Genomic DNA, 22746 nt, shown 5'->3' with positions numbered 1-22746 from the left:
AGCATCACACAACATAAGTACTACTTCTATGTTTCACGTAAAACTGCAGAAATTAGTGTAAGAACACATGTTTTTAGGAAGAAATTTACTGAAGCACAACACTATTTATGAAAAATGAAGTTCATAACCTTATGTTCAAGGACTGCCTAAGAGTGCCCATACATTTTGCTACCTCAGCAGTATATATGCAGATAAGGCAGAAATGAAGCAATAAAAAAAAAATTCAATTAGTAAAAAAAAAATAAATCAGAAAACCAAAAAATATGAAGCCACAAATTTACCTCAGATTCTATTATGTGCACTTTATTATGTGCACTTTTGAATTCACTGTTTGAAATTTCAAAAATAAGCACAGCTTGATAATTCTGTGTAGCCTATCAGAACCACAGACACTCTCCAAACAAATATGACAAGTGGTTTTAAAAGTTGGATGCAATAGTACAGAAAAAAAAAATCACGTAAGAAAACCTGAAGTGAATATGCTAATCAATGAAAATCAGCACTTACTGTCTTTCTTCCAAGTTCACTTACTTAGAAATTTTCCTAGCGCAATAATCTAAGAGACATGTTAAAAGTTAATTTTATAGGCTTCTGGAAACTAGTTGAGATGTCTTTGAAAATAATTTAATAGTATAGGTCCTCAGTGCACTGAGTGTGCTGCCCTGAACTTCCAGGAGTTACTTTATACACAAAAGGGAACTTAATATTTGAAACTCACATTCAAACAAATTCCATTAGGTATTGACAATAAAAGAAAAGGGAAGCCTGGACAGATTTAAGACAAAATTAACAGGTATTCTCTTTATAGCAGAACAGGACATGCCCTCTATCTTCCTTGTCATTATATCTAGGGAAACCATAATTAAAGGAAAAAAGTTAGGTGTACGTTAATAATAAATGCTACAGATACTTTATTAAGAAGGTATTGGGTTTACATATTTTTTCTTTCACTACATATAAAATTCAAATCTCACCAGTTCCAGTCTTCTATTTTAGTCCACAAATACCAAATAAAAAAAATAACATTTGTCCCCTATAGTGCTATAAGCCTCACCAGCTTATAAATGGAGGATGCACAGTTACCTTTTGGTGTTTTTGCTGTGAATTCTGGATCAAAACAAAAGGTATCTTCTGGTTTTCCAGAAGCAGGTTTAAATGGGGGTTGAATTTCTCTTCTGAACAATTTCTGAAGTAGAACAAAGTCATTTAATTAAGAGTGAATGAAGCTTCCATCATGTAATTTTGCCAAGCTAGAGGGTAAGCAACTCAAATGTCATTGTATTAAAAGTTTTCTGAAAAACTGAATAATATATAGCAATTAGAGAAACTCAATTACATATGCAAAAACAGAGTTATATTTACGTACCTTTCATTTCAAATGCTAAGCGAAATGGTACCAAGCAAGTCAAACAACACACAGCTCTTGCTCTTTTGAATCTGCCTCATCTACCAGATTTGTCCTTTTTAAGCTAGGGTAGCAGACTGCCATTTATCACCAGTTCATCTCGGGCTTATTCAGAGAACAGCCACAGCACATCTTCTATCAGTCACCTCAGACGTAGTTCACTGCTATTTTGGACAGCTGTTACCGTCCTGAAATATCTACTCCAAAGGGAAGGTATGCAATACAGTCTTTGCCTCTGTCTGGGACCCAGAATAGAAATAACTCTCACAAGCAAAGGTTTCCCTCTTGGCAAGGAACTGCCAATTCCCAAAACTACGCCAGGTTTTTCCTGACCTGCTAAACTAAGTCGGAAGGAGGGAAGGAAAAGTAGAACAAAAGGCTCCTCATTTTCTTCTCCTTTACTCAACATGCTTTAGAAAATCACTTTGCCAACTGTTATCAAAACAGCAATATAAGTCACATTTACAATGATGAGTCTCATTTTATGGAAAATTTCATGTCAAATTATGTCAAAGTCCCACGCAAAGTTCAGGAAGTTGAGAACTTTTTTTTTTTTTTTTGCATTTTTCTTGTGCTGTCAGACCTCATACATGTAATAAAAAACACACAAAACCCAAAACCAAGAACATACAAGCAAGAGAGAACTGACTTCATCCCCACAGAAAATGAAATAAAGTACTGAAGTGTTCATTAGTACCATTATAGCTAAATAAATATAAAAGTTAGAACTCCACAGTTTTTGAATTTGCTTGATGGTATTCATTTCGAATTCAGTCCCCTAAAAACAACAACAAAAACAATAGATAACCTGAAACCACATTACCACAGCCTTCTCTTACTAAGTGTACTCACATAAAATAAAATTTTCCTGATACTTTAAAAATCTGCTTGCTAATCAGAACTATGTAGATGCTGCATAAACACAGCTAGAAAGCCACCTTCTCAGAAGGGAATATAGGAGATAGAGAAAAGGATCATGTTAACAGGCTTTAAAGAACCAGTTAAGAACAGCAGTAATGAGCACTGCATGTAGTCACATCAGCACAGCAACGTCATTCCTTGCGTCTGTCCTTCTCTAGGCATTATCGCAAAGGCATGTTTGCAGAGTAGATATATTTGATATAGAGTGCCTCGTTTCTGTGAGTGTTTCTGGGCAACACATCTCAAAAGGCCCCACATCAACGTGCTTGTTAAAAATTAAGAAAGCAACCATGGACTTGCACAGACTTCCGATCACCTCAAAGCACGAGTGTCAATACTTCAACTGTACATGGAATATGACTGATAAGACAGGAATGCGCTACAGCTAACTACAGTTAAGTCAAAAAGAACTATAGTCACAGCAAAGTTTTATGACCTGCATGGAAGGCATGAGACATGCTTGTACTGGATGGACACCTGCTCTAGAGGATGATTCTTGCACACAGGGAGTGCCAACATGCTCTCCAACTACAAATGTTGTAACTGACAATTTAAGCTTTAGAATGCTGCAACTCTAATTATTAAACAATTAAGTGTCCAATTTATAATTGGTTACTCTTTATACCATAAATACAGTTCCAGATGCCAAGTAAGGTTGCAGTAGAGGCCAGAATCTAAGTCAGCAGTAGTGCAGTGTTTATTGTGCCCTATTCACAGGCAAATACCTATATGCTACAAGGTAGGCAAAAATTAAAAAGTTTCATCATTCAGATCATTTCCTACTTACATTCCAGTCAACAGTAGAAAAAAAAGGATGTCTCTTGATTTCTTCAACTCCATCTGAACCAGCTCCTGAACAAAGAAAACACTGAATTTAAAACATTTTGAGGGTAAAGTCTTTGAACAAAACTGCAATATCATTGTTTTTTTAATTTGTACAGGCATGGTTATATGAGGCATATAAAATATTTGATTAAGCACATTTGCCTCCCTGATGAGACATACAAGAATAAAAGCAGCCCATAAATACAGTGTCAATACTCCTTTACTCTGACACTGTCAAAGCTTTGTTCTCGCTGCTAATAGTAACTGGTTCAAGAAAGTAACCATCCATTAGCCAAACCCAGAAAGTCAGGATCCACACTAACATGAAATGGTATCAAAAGTCAAGTCTCACCGACCATCAACACTGGAGCTTGAAGAGTCTCCAGCAACTGCTTTCTTTAAATAAGAAATTCAGCCCACCTACTTTTATTTCGATGATCCAAAGAAATGAACCCACCTAATCTATTTGATGGGTTCCTTTTAAATAACATTCTCAGAAGACTTTGAGCTTCAGGGCTGAGAAACTGAGGCATTCCAAGTTTTGCCCTAAACGAAAAAAGACAGCGAGTAAGAGAAAGAAATTTATCTTGCTAAAAAAAACGTGTACATAAGCTTCACTGCATAATTTGGTGTATTAAGGACCTATTCTGAAGTCGTCTGGTGTATACATTTAACTCATTAGCTTTAAAGTTTCACATTGTACATGAGTGGTTTTCAAAAGCAAACAAAAAACCCACACCACACAAAAAACCCACTCCCTTTGAGACCCCAAAACAAGCTTCATGCTAAAACAGAGTAAAGCAATTATCTCAGGAACACGTAAGTATTTCAAAGATATCTTCATGCCACCAGTAAGTCATCACCAAAATGTCTACCAGAAACAAGGCCCAAAGAGACTCACCAAATGCAGACTTATTTCCAACTTGCTATTAGCCCCTAAAGTGATTGCTAACATTTGACAGTTAGTATCACTGTAAATTAAAACTGCCATATGTTAAGGAAGAAAGCTTTCTCTCTCATCCCTTCCTCGAATATCACCCCCTCAAAAGGCCCAAGGCTCTGCATGTGGTCCAAAGGAAAGTCTTTGTTAACTAAGCACAAATAAAGATGAGAACATGTTTGCCTAACAACTTGCTTCAGAAGTCACCAGTTTACCCAGTTTGTCCTGTCGGACAGCTTGTGCTGCAACTGAGGTAATGTATTATGAAAATGTGAGCACGTAAGTGCAGTCTCCATATATATGTTCATAAAGCAACACCTGATTAACTACTGCTTACAAAATAAGGTATGCTATAACAGTAGCAAGAGTATATAACAACGTGAATGGCAAGTAATGCTGTTCCAATTCACTGTAATGTTGTTATCATTATTATACACCTACAATGAAAATAGAAGTTTATCCCTATGATTTTAATTTCTGCAGATACTCAACAGAATTTCCATAGTCTGGGATCTAAACCTTATTTATTGTGCATGTGCACGGAGGCAGTGCGATGGGGTGGCTTTTTTGTTTCTCTTCTAGTTTTAATGCTCTCAAGCACAAGTATTTAAAACAAGCTGTTAAACACGTTTAAATTATGTTTTCTGATATTCTAAAGAGTAATAAAACATACTTACTTCAGTATCATATTCATAGTTTCATTTCGATCTTTACCTTGAAACGGTAGTGTACCAGTAAGCATTTCAAACTGAAAAGAACAAATGTTAATCTAAATCAACACTTCTCCCCCAGTTGCTCAAAGTGTTAAGTACTGTACTGTTTCCTATTGCTACATTAGGCAAACTGACTTGACTTTTAAGAGATTATATTACCAAAAAAGTTCACAAATCTAAAATTTTGTTTTTAACTGTTAGTTCACATTATAACAGTGGCAGTTGTAATGATGATTAGGGACATTTCACAGCCATGAGCTACTTTAGAGTAATAAAAACCCCTCCATACCTTAATTTTAGACATTGCTGCACTATGAAGGGAGCAAGAAGAGTTCTAAAACAGTATTTTACTTTTAATGTCAGTATGTATATTTTAGTTGGGTTCTCTAATGCATTACAGCAAAAGCATAAGTGCTAGCATTACTGACTCATTACTCTACTCCACTCCAGCAGTATTCAAACTTACTCTTACAAAAACAATTAATATTCCATCAAACCAAGTCTTCCTTTTTTTTTTCTTCAATTATTTTTTGGAAAATAAATACACAAACTGAAGTTTCACACTATGACAATGACTATTCAAAACAACTAAATTGACCAGGTGCATGATTTTTCAGGTTCCTAGTAAGTACTCCTTACCTAAGCAGGTAAAAAGTAAAATTTTATTCAAATTACTTGCTATTTCAGTAGCACTTTGGTCATCAAATTCTCTCCCTCCCCCCCCCCCCCCCCCCAGCATTCTTAATTAAATCTGGACAAGCCTATTCTAGACACATTATTTCACATTCACTTTAGACATATGCAGCATATTTGTGACCTTTAAGCGAGGTAAGCAGCAAAGCATACAGTACCATAAGAACACCAAAGGACCACCAGTCAGCACTCTGGTTGTGCCCTCGCCTGTTTACTACTTCAGGTGCCATGTATTCTACAGTACCACAGAAAGAATAGGCCTTCTTCTCTTGATCTACTGATTCTTTGCTGAGTCCAAAGTCTACAACAACAGCATTACAAGAATATAGCCAGTAAAGAACTTCAGGAAAAAACAATACTGTATATGGCATTTCAAAATGAAAGCGTTGACAGCTTTTGTTTGCTTGTGTTCAGGAACATTATGCTGTTATCCTAATGCTTCATGAAACAAGAAGCTGCAGATATCTAGAGAGGCATCAAACATGCCACCAAAGCCATTCTATAAGCTACAAATTAGCCCTCAATATTACTACTTAAAATATTACTATTTCAATATTTAAAAGGTTACATATTCAGAGCCTTAAGATAAGCAAAAGATCTTTTTCTGCTTGCTACCTGCTTTATCCATACAAAAGACTGCATGCAAATAAATGAGTTTCAAAGATCGTAGTCTGCATGCTCTGCTACTACTGAACGATGAATTAAAGTCAGACTAAAAATAACGTTGTATAAGACAATACAGTTCTGCAATGTGAATCAGAAGTTCAGTAAAGAAGTCTTAAATGCCAGAATACTTTTCTCCTTCCTTGTCTATTCAATGGCCTTGCTGAAACAAGTCCTTGATACTGGCCCAGCTCTCAAGACAAGACTCTCAACATTCCCTTTTACGAGAGGGGAAGTGATTGCTAATCAACGATACCCTCAGTCTTCCCACTTTCAGAAGGAAGTGAGAATAAGATTCAATTGGATTTAAGCGTATTGTTCAGAAATTTTTAAAGCGGTGCATTTTATAAACAATTTCCAACATCATTCAACTCTTTGAGAGTTTAAACAATTTCTTTTTCACTCAGAATCTAATAGCAATATCTATAGATCCAAATATGTAATGAATTTATAAGTTTCACTTTAAATGTAACTTCTCAGAAGACATATTTCAGTTGTTCCCTATAAACCATTTCCCTGCGATTTCATATGCATTTAAGAGTGATAATCCTGAAATGCAATAGTAATTTGGAAGAGGTCTTATTTTGCACTAAGAGCTTTTTATACCAAGAGAATCTCTGTTCCCTTTATATTCCCTTTATAAAAAAAAAAGTCTCAGCCAGCAACTTCAAGCCTGGTTCAACAACTTCTTGATCTTCAACTAAAAGGCATTTCACAGTAAAACAGCTTAGAAACTTTCTAAACTTTAGTTACTAAAACACCACCATTGGAACTAAAGTTCATTTAAAATAAATCACATTCAATGGCTGTTTTTGTATTATCAGCTATATTTCTTCTATTTTAACCACAGTAATTAGGATCTGCATTTTACAGCAATATTACTGCTAATACTGGAACTTGATCAATACAAAGATCAGCCAAAGCAAAAAATAACTTCTGTAGAAACTGCATGGACATCAGGATGTGGTAAAAGAAATCATCTGATACAGTCTCCTGTAATCTAAAAATGCTTCAACAGAAGTACTTAATGGTACATAAAGAATCGTTATAAATGAAAGAGATACTGATTCATTATAAAAACTTTGACCAATAAGAAATTCTCTAAGCAGTAAAGCACTGGCCTCACGCTTCAACTATCACTATACATATCTTAGGTTTGTAACTATAAGCTTATACAGAGATATACACAGAAAGTGCTGTACTAATAAATATTACCTACCTGTTAACTTGATATGTCCTGCTTCATCAAGCAAAATGCTGAAAATTAAAATTCACATTCACCGATACACATAAACAGGAATGTTTGCATAACATTTAAAATATAGTAGTTAATTTTGATCTCCAACTTGCATCATTAAATTAACAAACCAGTATTATTGCATTTTAGTCACAAACGCATTTTTATAAGATTATGTAAACAAACAATGTAAAAATATTTTTAATTTTTTACATGACTACAGTAGAAAATGCAAAGCAACAAGCAAAATACACGTAATAGTGGTAAAATACATTTTACTTTACTTTTCTGGCTTCAGGTCCCTGTATACAATTCCCAAGCTGTGAAGGTGATCCAAAGCAAGGGCCAGTTCTGCGAGGTAGAATTTCACATCTTCCTCTGTAAACATAACCTAATAAGAACTGTATAGATTTACCTTCTGATCTTGTCTTCAGTTTTTAAAACTGCAAACTAAAAAAAAATACTCCTGTCTGCCTTAATTTCAAAATAAATTTTAGAAGTACCCTATGAACTGGTAATTCATGAATTGACCTAACAGAAATGATACAATAATACACGCTCATCATCATGATAGTAAACATCAAGTAAAAGAACAATCCGCAACACTTAAAAACATTTGCAGTTACCACAGGGCGCTAACTTTTAAGATAATGAATTTAATTGTTGTATTTGGTGTTACTGACCACCAGCATTTTCAGTTGCAATCCAATGTAAACTGCTGTCCACTGCATCATAAAATTTGATATATCAACAGCTATTTTTATGTCACTCATTGTGCATCTCTCACCTCACATTACCAATATTTAGAAAAAAATAGTAAAAAGTATGCTAAACAAAATACTTTGTAAAAATAACCGTGATGAGAAAATTAGCAGTGAGTTAAAGCAGGAACCTGCTCTGTTCTTCTTAGCAAAAGAAATTTTAAAAATCCTAAAATCCCTAGGCAAGACACCGAAGAACCAAGCGACCTTGCCTACACAGCATTTTATACAGATGCTTTCCTGTCCTAAATACTCAGCAGGTTGCTTCTAATTTTCATATACAAGACTATTTACTTTGGCTCTTGCCGTGTTCCACAAATTACTGGAAAAACTAGTAATCCTCAAATGTAAAACCTCAAATTTAATTCCAAAACTTAATTCAACTATTCCCTATTTGTTGAAAACACCAGGAGTAAGGAGAAGAGCCCTCTCAACTGCACAGTATACACCTTTTAAAACTTTATACTACCATATTTGGGCTTACTGATTTAGTAATACACTGATCAATACTTGGTATTGCACACAAAATATGTGACCTGTCATACTGGCAACAGAAATATTTCCAATTTCCACAGTGTCAGTTATCAATACACTATGAACAATAAAGCTGTTACATGATAGAAACAGCACATAGAAGTTTCACCTTAATTTTGTAAGGGCAATGTTGATACAATCTTTCATCTCCATTCACAAGGGAAAAATGTCATTATTCCTTGGGATAGCCAAAATGCACATCTCAAAATACAACACATCTACAGCCTTGGAGTAACAATTTCACTTACAAACTACTTTGTGCCAAATTAAACACAGTGCAAGTCAATTTCATTCTATTTTACCACAGAAGACTTCAATAAATACTCATTTCATTTCCATAGCCGAAACTCTCATACCTGCATTAGAACTAAAACACTAGCAAAAGTGTTTTAATAACCTCATAGTAAACCCTACTAACTTAAATAATCCTCGTGTATGCAAAGTATGAAACACTGTGGGTAATTTACACTGGTGTTATCCACTGTCTTTGTATTACCAGGCATTTTTGCAATCTTTTCCTCCTACTAGGAATTAAAAAGGCCCAATTTTTTCCTATATATAGATACAGTAAATGTTTAAATGCCATCACAGAAGGTAAATGAAGTCTTCCAAAAATAACCACAACACACGTGTGGAAACTTAAGAATAATCTCACAATTATTAATTCTTTATTCCCAAGGAGAGTACGTACTTCTTTCACCTAGCTAGTATTATTACACATAGACTCGCATCCCTTAATTTAAGGATTTTGCATAGTCAGTAATCTCAGCTGTGTTGGTGCAAAAAAGAATAGTTCTGTTATACCAGAATTTCCCCTATAATCAGACAGCCTACGTGAGAGCAGAGTGACCTTGTTCCTACCTAGTGTCCCAATAGCCCTTTACAAGCCTGTCCATTCCTTTAACAGTTTTTATCCCCTGGTTTTACAGCTCAAGTTTAATTAATTTTGAGCTCAATTCTTAGACACGATCACTGTTCTACCAAGGTCGGCTTTCTTAAAAATGAGAGAAAAAAACTTTTCAATTCTTTCTTCACTTTTACCTGTTCCTGAAGTAAAACTAGATTTTGTTTAAAAAAAAAAAGGGGGGGGGGAAGGAGAGAGTTCGTGGCCTAACATACTGAGGATACGACCTACATTTCGTTAAAAAAAAAATCAGCCAGATACTTTCTTAAATCAGAAAACTGGGTTATCTTTTCCTAAGCATTAGCAATAAACATTCACATTTGTGAAAGCACCGGAAAGGTCTCTTAACTGTGAAGTCGTTGGGAAATTTGCCATTAAAAATTTAGAGCTTTATGAAAGTTTTGCAAAAAGAAAATAAAATCTTAAAGATGGTCATAATATTTGCCATCAAATATTTATTATATTAAATTTAAGAAAAAACAAGGCTAGGCTGCATCATATTCCCTCCTCTGAAATTCTCTCCCAAGAAAACAGAAATGAAAAATTATAGTTCCAGTTACACGCCAAAATTAGATGGCAGAGGGGTGTCTTAAAAATGCTCAATGTTCACAGTTTGTGAGATTAAACGTTAGGATTTATATTACAGCATTATGCAATTTTGCAATGCAGCAGAAACCTCTTACAGATATGGGTTTCCAAGAGCACCTAAGCTAACTGTGAGCATAAGAACTATACATCTGCTTTAGTTTTGATGAATTTTAATTTACTTCAGTTGGGTTTCCAAGCAACAAAACATTTTTAGACAAAAGAACTGGCCTTTGTAGATAACAGAGAAAAGCTTAGGCTACTAACCAGTACACACTTAAGGTTACAGCTCATTATTCTACAATATGTAAGGAAAACCCAACTAAGTTCTTAAAAACCTGACTGTGACAAGAATCACTGGAAATAGTTATAAAAGAGAACCCTATATTGTCGAAGAAAATCTGCCAAATACTGAGTTGAGGTAAAATTTTAGGTACTTACCTCTTTGGATAATCGCGTGAATACATCTCCTCCCCTGAGAAAATCCAATATTAAATATAGCTTCCCTTCAGTCTGAAAGGCTTTAAAAAAAATCAATAGTTGTGCATGACAAAGATGATCTACGAAACAGATCTAAATGCTTTTAGAACATGAAGATTAGTTAGAGAAATGCAATATTTATGTTTTGGAACTGACATAGTTCAGCTGCCAATACGAAATTTACATGAGTTACTAATTTTAATGAATGATTACTTGCTTGCTTCTTCACAGAAGACAATCTTAGTCATAAAAGATCATTAAAATACTGTTCTTTTATTTCTCCTTTGCCAAACAGAGAAACTCCAAGTACGTTAATGACTGTGTTTCATTTTCACTCAATGAAAACTAAAAGACTCTGCAGAACTTCTATGAATTTTCCAGGAAATCTTTTAATTTCAAAAGTACATAATCTAAAAAAAAAATATTGTCCTGGTTTCAGCTGGGATAGTTAATTTTCTTCCTAGTAGCTGGCATGGTGCTGTGTTTTGGATTTAGGATGAGAATAACGCTGATAACGCACCCATGTTTTAATTGTTGCAGAGATGTGTTTATGCTGAATCAAGGACTTCTCAGCCTCTCATACTGACTGCCAGCACAAGCAGCTGGGAGGGGACAGAGCCAGGACAGCTGACCCACACTGGCCAAAGGGATACTTCGTACCTTGTGTCGTAATGCTGAACACCAAAACTGGGGGGAGTTGGCCAGGGTGGGCTGCAGTTGCTCGGGGACTGATTGAGCATCGGTTGGCTGGTGGTGAGCAATTGCGTTGTGCATCACTTACTTTGTTTATTCTTCTCTTGATTGTTATTGTTTTTCTTTCCTTCCCCCCCTACCCTCCATCCCCTTTCTTATTAAGCTGTCTTCATCTCAACCCACAAATCCCTGCACATTTCTTTTCCATTTTCTCTTCCATCCCACTACAGGGTGTTGGGAGGAGTGAATGACTGACTGTGTGGTGTTTAGCTGTCTGCTGGGTTAAACCACAATGTATGTACTTATCTGCATTTGGGTTCCGTCATCAACCCTGATATTTAAAACTGCTAGAACTGAATTTGGGCACTGAAGTGGAAAGTAAATGTGAGGAAAGATTTTCTTAATTAAATCATCTTTGACAGCATATTTAAACTCAGGAGATTATGCAATTTGGGTATTCTCCCTTCTGTTTTGAGGCTTGCTATTTGTGTTTGTTTTTTAATTTAAAAAAGCTTTCAGAAAAAGTTGAAAATGAATCTGTTATCTCACTGCAAACTCAATATATTTTAAGCTGATGATTTCTAATTTTTAAACACGGGAAGCTATTACCAAAGTTACAGACCATTTCACAACCAGCTAGTCACTAGATACCAATGCTAAGGTCATCCGTCAGAGGGTCCTATGGTGAGAATGATGGGATGGTCTGCTAGTGTTAGGACTGAGAAGTAAATAATAAAGAATGCCTAGATTTAGATTCTGAAAACCCAGCCAGAAGTTCTATAGAGCTCTTATACTATTTTGAAGTGTACCTCTTAAATATGAGATACTCCAAAGTTTTTGGTCACTGAAGTATTTCTTGCTGTAGAGACCACCATATTGGCACTAACATATTGACCACAGATGCTTTTATAATCAAATAGATAAATTTCCATTTATTCAGTGCACCAAAGACATGTTAATTTAAAAGTTGTGACCAGCTTAACATGTTAGAGCTTAACAGTCTATCATCAGAAGGAAACCCTCATCTGAATTTCATCTGAATAAAATTGTATACATGCATGAAAAGTATCAGATTTGCAATTAAACACCATGTGCGTTTGCATGCTAAAGGCAAAATTCCATAGGTAACAACTGACACATCAAGCTACTAGATCTATATGAAGAGAATCAGTACAAAAAGGAGTAGCAAGGAAGCCTAACACCACGACTAAAATACAATTATGAAAGCAAAAGGTATGCACGTTTAAACTCCTCAGGCAGTTCTGCAGAGGCTACTTTAGAAATGCTGATAGATTTCTTTTACTAAAGGTTCTTTCTGAAGGTCATTGAGCATCATCATGGCAGAACAATTCTTCCAGCCAGACCATATGCTTTCAAGTAGCTAACATATATTGGGACAACAGCAATATTGAGCAGGTCTTGTTTTCTTATCCTTCTTGCCAGTTAACTATATGCCATCTTATTTTATCATACTTAAAAAGAAAGCTGTGTTTTAAAGCACACCACTTCACTATCAAGAACAAGAACAGCAATGTCTTCAAGCAAAGAAAAACTGTACCAAGAAAAAGTACCAACCATAGTGCAGTTTGACGATAAATGGATGATTTACTTCTACTAATATATCTCTCTCCATTTTTGTACGAACTCTATCCCGAACTGGTGGAAAAAAAAAAAAGAATACTAGTATCAAAATTTATTATAATACAAATGGAACAGAAATTAGAATATAGGAAATTTTTTGTGTCCAAAGCAGTACTTTTACCTTTTTAGCAATAAAAATTAGAAAAGGTAACAACATTTTTTTTTAAGTCTTCCACAAAACATTTTCAGACAGCAAAACTGTATTTTGTTTCTTGCCTCAACTTTAACTAGAATTAACTATTTGTACTGAATATAAACATTCTGACTGTTAAGATCACTTTTTCCCTCCTCAGCTAACACTCCCCATTTGCACAGAGTCAATTGCCTTCATTAAGGCATCTTCTGAAAGCCAGAACTAAGTTAGCTTGCTGTCACACCTATAACAAGAATGACTGACTTGAGTTTTAGCCACAGTGAAGTTCTAACTTAAAAGGCAAAATGAAAATTGTTTATTAATCTGCTCTGGTAGAAGAAAAATAAACAGAAATAAATAATGCAATTTTAAACACTGAAAAAATAAATTTTACTACATAATTAAAGCTATCTGGCCAGATTTGAACTCACTGAAAAAGTTTTAAGATGAAAATTATTCTCAAAAGAAATATTTAGACAACACATTTAAGAGAGGTGCACTGAAAACCTATTTTCTGAAGTTTAAATAAAAAAGGTACATATACCTTTTAAAGATGCTTTTTTCAATACTTTCATTGCATAAAGTTGCCCAGCATCAGGACCAATTATTTTCCGTACGAGGAAGACCTAGTATGAAAAACACCACCTTTAAAATTACTGCCAAAAATATTTTTATTTAAATATTAAAATCAGCCTGGTTAAAAAAAAAACTATATTAATTTACACCTTTACTTTTAGCTCCATTAACAGAGAGAGCATGCCCCTTAGTCCCATCCCATTCCTCAAATCCTCCACAGAACAACAAGATGTCATATATTCACAATTGACATTTTGCACAAGCAAGCTTGGTAATCAACTAAACATCTATCACAAAGCATTTGGAAACTTCACGCTAGTTTCAGACACCTTTAGGTATTCTTCCGTAAGCATATGCATCTTTTTTAAAAAAGGACAGAATTCCCTTAATCAGATCAAAGGTATATACACCACCACCTTCTCTTAAGTAGCCAGATAGTCAAAGTATACATTCTTTCCTATAGCCAACACTTTAAGTATTCATCAAATACAGTGCTCTTATACCATGTGGTTTTTGCTTTACTTTCTTGCAGAACGACAATAGCAGGACTGCCTGGTCTGCCACCTCTTATGCTAAGAGATTTTTGAGGTTTAAGACCTGAATCTCAAATACGTAACAGGCTATACTAATGAATTCTGTAAGGGTGGCAAGACGAAAGCAAGGAAACACCACTGTTTGTGACGAAAGTATACCTTCCCTCTGGAACAGCAACTCCAACAGGTTTTTCTGCTCTCTTCTTTCCAGAGAAGTTTTAGAGATAGATGGTACACAACTTGACATTAAGAAATGCTTAAATAGAAGCATGCAGCATGAATATACATATCTCTATTGATTAATATTCTAACTGCTAGGTCTTTCAGTTTATAGAATTGTTTAGTATGTGCTTCTGTTTCTAATAATGGCTATTATAAGAACAATTTTTTTTTTATGAGGGTTTTGTTTTAAATACAGTTTTTACATTCAAGAGCTACCTGAAATTGCCTCTGGTCTTCCTTGTACTCACACTTTCCTTAATACTAGATTTATTTACACATACTTCTTTAGACATGATTAAATTTCTATAACTAATTAAAAAAAATGAACTAGTAAGCTTTTTCATTCTAGAATCAGAAATTCATACACTGCCAATGACGGGGCTAGGCGAGGGGTGGCTTTTGTTTTAAGCTCTGATCAGAAGAAAGTTGTCGTGTTTCCTGGTTGACAGGCTTTTATTGTTAAAGCTGTGACCAACAGCTGACCTATTGCATTGCTCCCCTATTATGTGATGTTGTTGCTCAAATAGTGAGGGCAGTAATTCAAACATGACCAAATGAGAAGACATCTGTAGGTTAATATACTCAGAATCTATTACACAAATAAAGCCTTAATAAGCATGCACTAATGTTTTAATGCTGAATAACTAGCAGCTTTTCGTCACGTAAGGAATCCATGTATCGGTTACAAACACAAGCTATTAAGGACCTAAACAGCCGCCGTGGTGAAAACTCCTTTAGCACCATCTACTTAAATTTGCAGCCAAATTCTCCATAGCCTCACATCTTGCAGAGATGCAGTGGTTGGTTGTTCAGCTGTAAGACATGAATTCAGACAGACACCTGCTGCGCAAAGCAACTCACCTCGGCTCAGCAAGGACCAGCTTCAACAGACTGGGTGCTGAAGCCTTAGACCGTTAGCAAAGGCTGAACCGAGAAGCTCAATAAACCTCATCAGGTTTAACCCTTTATTTCTGTGCAGTAGTGTTAAACCCTGCACAGATGCAGCAGTACTATACTGGGCCAGAAGAAACAAGCCTTGTGTTTGCTAAACCCAAAGGAAAAGGCCTGGGAGGTACAGAACTGGAGAGAGAAAACAAGGATCATGAAGGCAACAGCTACTGATCTTCATTGTTTGTTTTCTCTTTTGAACAGCAAGCAGCAAACATTAGATAAAACCAGCCCTGTTCAGAGATGTAACAGTTACCATCTGGTTCTTAAAGCTGGTTCTTGAACCAAGTACTGCCAGGCTTTACAAGCTCTGCAACAGACGTCTTGCCAAGCTGGTGGGATTCTGAGCAACAGTGCTCCTACGGCTACCAGAAGCCTGAGCACTGTAAAGTGAGAAACAAACTGAGGCAGGGCTAAGATGTCCATACCAGATGTGCTGAACCCCAAGACAGGGTGAGACGTCAAGTTTGAGGAATAAATGCATGCAGTATCTGAAGTCTCTAAAGAGAAGAAGCGCACGGGGAGTTGGCAGCCAACTTCACCAGATAAAAGTTTCTTAAGCTAATGTCTAAATTATTTTTCCCCTCTCATGCAACTCTATAGAGAGGTTTGTTCCTGCCACAAGACACGAAAGAAAAAAAACAGCAAAAGAACAGGAAATTGGAAAAATATGTATAGGTGATTGCAAAGAAGAAAAAATGTCCAAGTGTTGCAAAAAATCTAGTTTAAGACTGATTTAAAAAAAATAAGTTGGCTACATGTACACTAGGATTACTATTTTAATAAATGTGTTTCAAATTAGTGTCTGAAACATTTTTAATTTCATTTCTGCAATGTGACTGCAAGTGGCACATTACAAAAATTACCACAACATTGCCACAGTTCTTCTATAACCTATTTAAATAATTTTTCACTTAGTGTCTGTAACTGTAGATCACCTGACAAATACAGCAAAATAAAGAAAATTAAACATTTCCGAGGATATTTACTTTATTGTTACTTCAGTTCGAGTTCTAAATTACCACAATCATAACTCTGTATCTACATCAATAAAGCTTTCCCATTTGGGAAAGGGGGGAGGCAGGGGCTGTGGAAGAATCAAACATTCACACTTGATCAAGTAGCATCAGTAAAAGACGAACCATCATCTCCTCTGTAAATGTCTACCAGTATTTATTACACCACTGGCACCCCCAAGCATCAACCTAAACAGCAGAGGACGCACAAGTACTGAACAGAGATATTCATTCCAATTCCTCACCAGACAGTGCACAAGAGTCTTAATGCAGCTGAAGACACCACGATTATATTTCTAATAGCCATGGCATTGAACAAACAGAACGTGCCAGAGCTGTTGCATAAAAACCACACTTAATTCTACAACCCAAGTGGTAAAATCCTTTGCTGTTGGTGCCATTGTTTGCACAAAGCTGCAGATACCAGTTGAGAAGAATCACAAACATGCCTCCCTGCTCAAAGCAAACGGGAACTTTCCATGGCAGACCTGCAGAGCTGCTACGGACTCACCCTTCTGCCTAGAGACTGAGGCTGTTGCCTATCTGGGTCTGGTACGATTTGGAGTCCTGCTATAAATAGTGCTCCCTTTGCACCAGAGCAAGACTGGAAAAAGGTTGCATTTGTCAATATCTTCTCAAATGTTCCTAGTGACTCAGCTATGGCACTATCCTTCTTGCCCCAAAAACATTCTTGAGCTAACCCTTCCCAGGCTGAATGTCTAGACAGGTCTAGAGAAAGATGCTGCTTTTCCAGAAACTGTCAATTCCTCCTAAAAATGTAAAGCCAGAAAGGCTGTCATAGCAAAAAAAAAAAAAAAAAAAAAAAAAAACACCACACAATGAAAAAAACAGTAAAATAGGGTAACTTCCTCCAAAACAGGGCAGTATCCATAGGCACATCTACTTGTACTCTGATTTATTAGCTTTATACCTAACACGATTTCTGAAATGTCCTGTTAGTATTACAAAGGAAGTAAAACATTAACGTGTATTCCTACTAGCATCAACATCAATAAGACAAAGCAGGTTGAAAGTGGCCGTCAGATGAAAACAAAACGTGGTGTCTTACCTTTCCAAACGATCCCTGACCAAGAACCTTAAGCAGTTCAAACTGCGCTGGATCTGCTTTCTCGCATCCTTCTTTCACATGATGGGTAATGGGAATTTCTTTCACACTTCCTTCATCCTATTATTTCAAAGCAAACAAAATACAACAATGAACAGTCCGGAATTAATCAACTCTTATTAGATTTGCATATAAATGCCTTTAAAAAAAATAAGTTTTAATAAGGCCTAAAAGAAAGCTATTCAAATGGAAAAAAGTTTCCCATCCATACTTTCTGAAACAAATGCATGTTTTAAAACTCTAAACAGAAGTCAAATCCTCACCCAATTGAATAATGCTTATTTTCTTTAGTCATAAATATTACAACTGGAACAAACGTGAACTTCCTTACATGAAAGGAATTAACATACAGATTTTTAAACCAAGTCTGAGGTGATCCTTCTGTGCTTTACCTTTGGTTTAGTTGCCTCTAGTTTTCCCAGTGATTGCTCTTCTCATCTTTCCCTTTCCTGAAATAGTCTTAATGAAAGCTAAATTGAATTTCATCATTTTAGATAATTACTGCTTTTCACAGCAGCAAATAATAAATATGGTCATCCACTACTGTAGCTAAAGGAACATGCGTTGTTTGAAGAGCATAAATAATAAATGAGTCATCTTAAGCACTCTGAGAATTCTTTCATCCAACAGAAGAAATGCAGCTCTGAGGTGCAAGGCTCAGGGAAAGACTCTCCCGTGTGGAGTCCTCCATCAGAAAGCTGAGGGCAATTCTGAGGCAGGGAGAGATCTAGTGTTCTGTTGCCTTTTTCCTGTTGGTCTAATCATTTGTTGGGGACAGTTGGACCAGATGATCTTGGAGGTCTTTTCCAACCTTAATGATTCTATGGTTAGCAAAGTAGGGCACAACTGCTACAATTGTGAAAAGACAAACATTCATGATGAAAACACATCAGATTACGTATTGCATGCCTATAAAACTTATGGTGTAAGAGACGTTTCTGTGAGGCAAAACAACCGAGGTGTCAAAATAAGCACTCTTGAAACTATGAGCTACGTGCTAAGGCCTGCAACAGCAACCTGAGCCTGCACAATGCAGAGGAACAGTACCCCTTCGCCCTATCAAGAACATCAATGAATTTCTTGTGCTCAGCAAATAAAACCCAATGACAACAGAAAATCCCACCCAATTTGCAGTACTTTGAGGTCTTTAGGGTATCCAAATTATTAATTCTTCTATCTTCGCTTTAGTTCTTCACCTCAAACTTTTCTTAGTGAAGACAGATGGGGGGGGGGGGGGGGAGAGAGACCTACAGCACATTCCTCTCTTTCAACAAGGAGTCTGACAGATAAAGACATCAGACAGACCACTTGATGAAAAGGTTACTTTTAACAGAAAACATCTTACTACAGTCATGGTCAGGTTGACTACAGAAAGTCTCGTAGCCTAAGAGCAAGCATGAAAGCTTACAGTCAGCCTTATCAGACTTGATAGACACACTTCTAAATGTAATTCTCTAGGTCATGTTACACAGAAGATCAGGAGAAAAATCCGATCATCCAGATGTGGATGTACTTACTACACTAATGAAAAAATAACAGGCAACCACCACACTGCATTAACTGTCTATGCATTAATTGCCTTTTGTTCATCCAGCAAAGGAAGAAGCTCAAACATCTCTGTATATTCACTGACTGTAGTGCAGCTGTTACTGCAAGTCTCCCCTACATCTCCTATTTCATATTCTTTCTGGAAAAGGGCTGTTTGTTCTGCCTGCTTCCCATGCAAAGGTAGGTATTAACACAAGTCACTGCTGGATAACAAAGTCAATTCTTCAATTCATGCTCTAGGCTACTTATTTCCCCTCTTTCTTCACAAAATCAGCTGACATACACTGACGATACAGCGTATATACATCCCAACTTCATTTCATCCATCCATCTTGCTGACTCTGCATATACATATTTACATGAGAGGTGCACATTTCTTCTTTTTTTTTTTTTTTTTTGTAACACATGCTTCCCATGCTTGGAATTTAAGGCAGGTAAGAAGACTAGCATTTCAAGTCATCTGATGACAGAAAGCAGCAGTTCCTCTCCTTAGACGCCAAGGGGAAGAAGAATCTTAACTGCTCATTCTTTCTATGAAGTATGTAAATGCTCCATTTAGAAGCATTTTTACCTCAACATCCTAATTTGTGTTGCTTAACACCATGAACCTTTGCATGAGAAAAGATGTTTAAGAGTTCATCTGCTCTTCTATTTATCACCCACCTTGAGTCATTAGCCTGTGACATCACATTTGGTTGCTGCGGAGACAGTATTTCTAAATGTGACTGAGGAGAAAAATGTTTTCCATGCAAATAAAGAATAACTTGAGATGCATTAAACGAGTTAATTTTATAAGTAGCTTTGCCTTTACAAAAGATGTCTATATAATTTCAGCTACTTAGCTATCATTAAAGCTCTAGAAATTGGTATGGCTGAAGTATAAAAAGATCTCTGCATCATCAGGAATGAATGAGTGGGTAAAGAGTTTCATGGATATATAAGCCAGTTTCATTTTCCTTTCTAGTTTGGCCTCCATGAACTGCAAATTTGGTTATCTGATTTTATGTTCTGCTCTTGAGCAGCAGATCTACTGCAGGGTTCAGGTACCAGCTCTCAGTAATCCACCTTGCAAATGAGGTAACTCTTCCCAGCAGGTTAAACAGAAGGTAAAGCACTGAAAGAAATGCCACAATCAGTTATGGCTTTTTGCCATCTAACTTAGTTACAGCTTGACTGGTATGTTGCTCCAAGCACCCAACAAACAAGCTCAGCAACATCCTTCTGGTTCGAGTACAGTGAAAGACCGAGGCACAACCTATTGCTCATCTTTCTTTGCTACGTGCAGGAGGAAGACCAGGCTGAAGGTTTATTTACTTACTCCACACCAGGAAATAGACAAGCATCACATGTTTCTATCCCCAAGAGTTTATTCTCTAAACTACTTAATTAAAAAGTTATTATTTCAATACAAAGCAGTGTGTAAGATCTACTCGATACCCTCTTCCACGATCCTGCTGAAAAATACAGAAGTGTGCACTGAAAAATGATGGCCAGTTTTACCAAAGTCAGGCATTTCACCACATAAAGTTAGCCTTTAGTTTATTCCAAGATTTAGCCAGCAAACTGAACACTAATCTTCAGCATCTCCTAAAAATGCAAGTCACCAAGGCACTGGACAGGTATTAACTATCTTCTAGATGAATGTAAGCAACTACATTACAAGAAATACACTATCACCTCTTCTTTTGTGGAAAGAGAAACATTAAGCACACAAAATATAAGAGGTTTGAGGTTGAACTGAGCTAGAGAGATCTGTAACTGTGCTCTCCGGCACAGAGAACCTGTTCTCCTTAAAGCACTGCCTCATGCTGCAAACGCTCCCAAACAAGCCACTTCAGGCCCCTACCCAGATGCCATTTTTCAAAAACATCTTTGAGACAGAGCCTCTTCAGATCTGGTCAAATTAAATGACAGGTTCGAAACTTAAATAGCACGCAATGCCTATTTTTTTTTCTTCAAAAGGAAGTAGGGCTAACAAGTGTCTGAACTGAGCGTTTATCAAAGAGACTTACATGGTAGGAATATGGTTCACCTTCTTCCATAGGCTCATCTGCCATTTTAAGGCCATTTAGCTGAAGAGGGGAAAGATGGAAAATGCATTAGACAAAACATTAAGACTAAATAATTTTGAAAAAGCAGAGTTCATAATTCAACCAATTTACATTGGATTAAATAAGTAGCACACTCTTACATAGGAGTACCACAATACACCCCACTTCATCCAACAGTAGAAAGAATGTATCAACCCCATAGTCACAGTAAGAAAAAGTTTGATTTATAGATGAAGTTCAATCTCTCCTTAAATAACAAATGATTCAATGCTGTTTAACAGCTAAAAAAACAAGAGTCACAAAGGGCATGCTGTGTCCCAACATGCAAAACATTAATTATAAACTGGAAATACCTGATAAAATGGGTGAAGACAATTATGAATTTTGCTAGTGATAACTGCTAATTTGTTTGTATGTTAATTGCTCAGCATCACTACCTTCACGTGGCACGGATCCCACACAAGAATATACTAAATAAGATACGGAAACTCACAACGACATTTTCCCCGAAAACAGAAGTTAAAGCAAGCAAGTTCTCAAACTAGGTAATGACTTCTTTTCCCTTGTACTTCCCTATTTACCTAAAATACATGCCTAAAACACCGAAATACGGTACGATTACCGGTATGTGAATTGGTAAAACACAGGATTACAAAGACTTTCGAAATGCCTTACAGACCATGCCCCTATTTAAGGAGGGAAAACCTGACAAACTAGTAGGGCTGCAGGGACAGGTTTATGCCATCGTGGTTGCGTCATCTAAGCAAACCCTCAACCACTTGCACTGCTTCTTCTGGAAGGACTCTTGATTTCAAGTACAGCATTTAAGAGCTAAGTCCTAAATGAATGATTTTCCTAACATAGCTCTCCAACTCCTGTACCAAGACACTAGCGCTTATTTTTGGACTACATCCTCATCACTGACGAAAGTAACCAGAGGAAGTAGTATGAGGCTTCGGTTACTTTCACTCTTCTCTCAGTTTCTATTTATTTTAACCACAGTCAGCGCGCACACTGTTTGCATTAACTGCAAGTCTGGATGAGCACATAACAGAAGACCCATCCATCTAAACAAGAGCTGGCATATTTAGCACTTGTTTGTCATGCATACGCAGCATGCATTGCCACCTTAATCCCTCAAGGCCAAAATTCACTAGCCTATTACCCTGGATTCAGAAACCTCACATACACTACAGAAGCCAATGTACTACTTTTGCTGCACAACTACTTCTTTTTCTGCATATTCTTTTCTCAAGTTAGATATGTGGGGAGGGGAGGGACGCCCACTATACTTAATATTGTGTGAATTAATTGAATACATCAAGGCATGATGCCAAAGTTCAGACCAGATATGAACTCCAGCCTCATTTCAAGTGATTCACTGCCACCTGATCACTTTTCACAACTTTGTAAGATTACGTTCAAGCGTGAACCAACGTGAAGCCCACCAAAGTTGTCCAAAAACCAGTAAGGAAAAGGGTTTCCCCTCTAGGTGTTCAGAAATCAGATACAATTCTTCACTCATGGACTTAAACTTGAAATTAATTTATTGTACATTTAGCCTTATCTTTCTTTACATACCGTCAACATTTTCAAAG

The 22746-nt window shown here is 36.4% G+C and overlaps 1 protein-coding gene across 3 annotated transcripts in view; it reads right to left on the bottom strand.

Annotated features, from left to right (window-relative positions):
* The window catches only part of RPS6KA6 (ribosomal protein S6 kinase A6), a 43411-nt gene that overhangs the window by 13879 nt on the left and 6786 nt on the right, over positions 1 to 22746 (bottom strand). For all 3 annotated transcript variants that reach the window (XM_035541762.2, XM_035541765.2, XM_035541764.2), the window contains exons 2-13: positions 21110 to 21169; positions 17493 to 17609; positions 13673 to 13754; positions 12930 to 13010; positions 10623 to 10702; positions 7682 to 7788; positions 7380 to 7417; positions 5656 to 5798; positions 4769 to 4839; positions 3609 to 3697; positions 3114 to 3178; positions 1084 to 1186 (exon numbers count right to left, since the gene is read on the bottom strand). In XM_035541762.2, the coding sequence (XP_035397655.1) occupies positions 1084 to 1186; positions 3114 to 3178; positions 3609 to 3697; positions 4769 to 4839; positions 5656 to 5798; positions 7380 to 7417; positions 7682 to 7788; positions 10623 to 10702; positions 12930 to 13010; positions 13673 to 13754; positions 17493 to 17609; positions 21110 to 21169 (1036 nt within the window). The remainder of the gene's footprint in view (positions 1 to 1083; positions 1187 to 3113; positions 3179 to 3608; positions 3698 to 4768; positions 4840 to 5655; positions 5799 to 7379; positions 7418 to 7681; positions 7789 to 10622; positions 10703 to 12929; positions 13011 to 13672; positions 13755 to 17492; positions 17610 to 21109; positions 21170 to 22746) is intronic.

This window comes from Cygnus atratus, chromosome 13 (genome assembly GCF_013377495.2).
Source record: "Cygnus atratus isolate AKBS03 ecotype Queensland, Australia chromosome 13, CAtr_DNAZoo_HiC_assembly, whole genome shotgun sequence".
NCBI lineage: Eukaryota > Metazoa > Chordata > Aves > Anseriformes > Anatidae > Cygnus > Cygnus atratus.
Note: the sequence above shows the minus strand (reverse complement) of the source record. Positions and strands in the feature narration are given on the sequence as shown.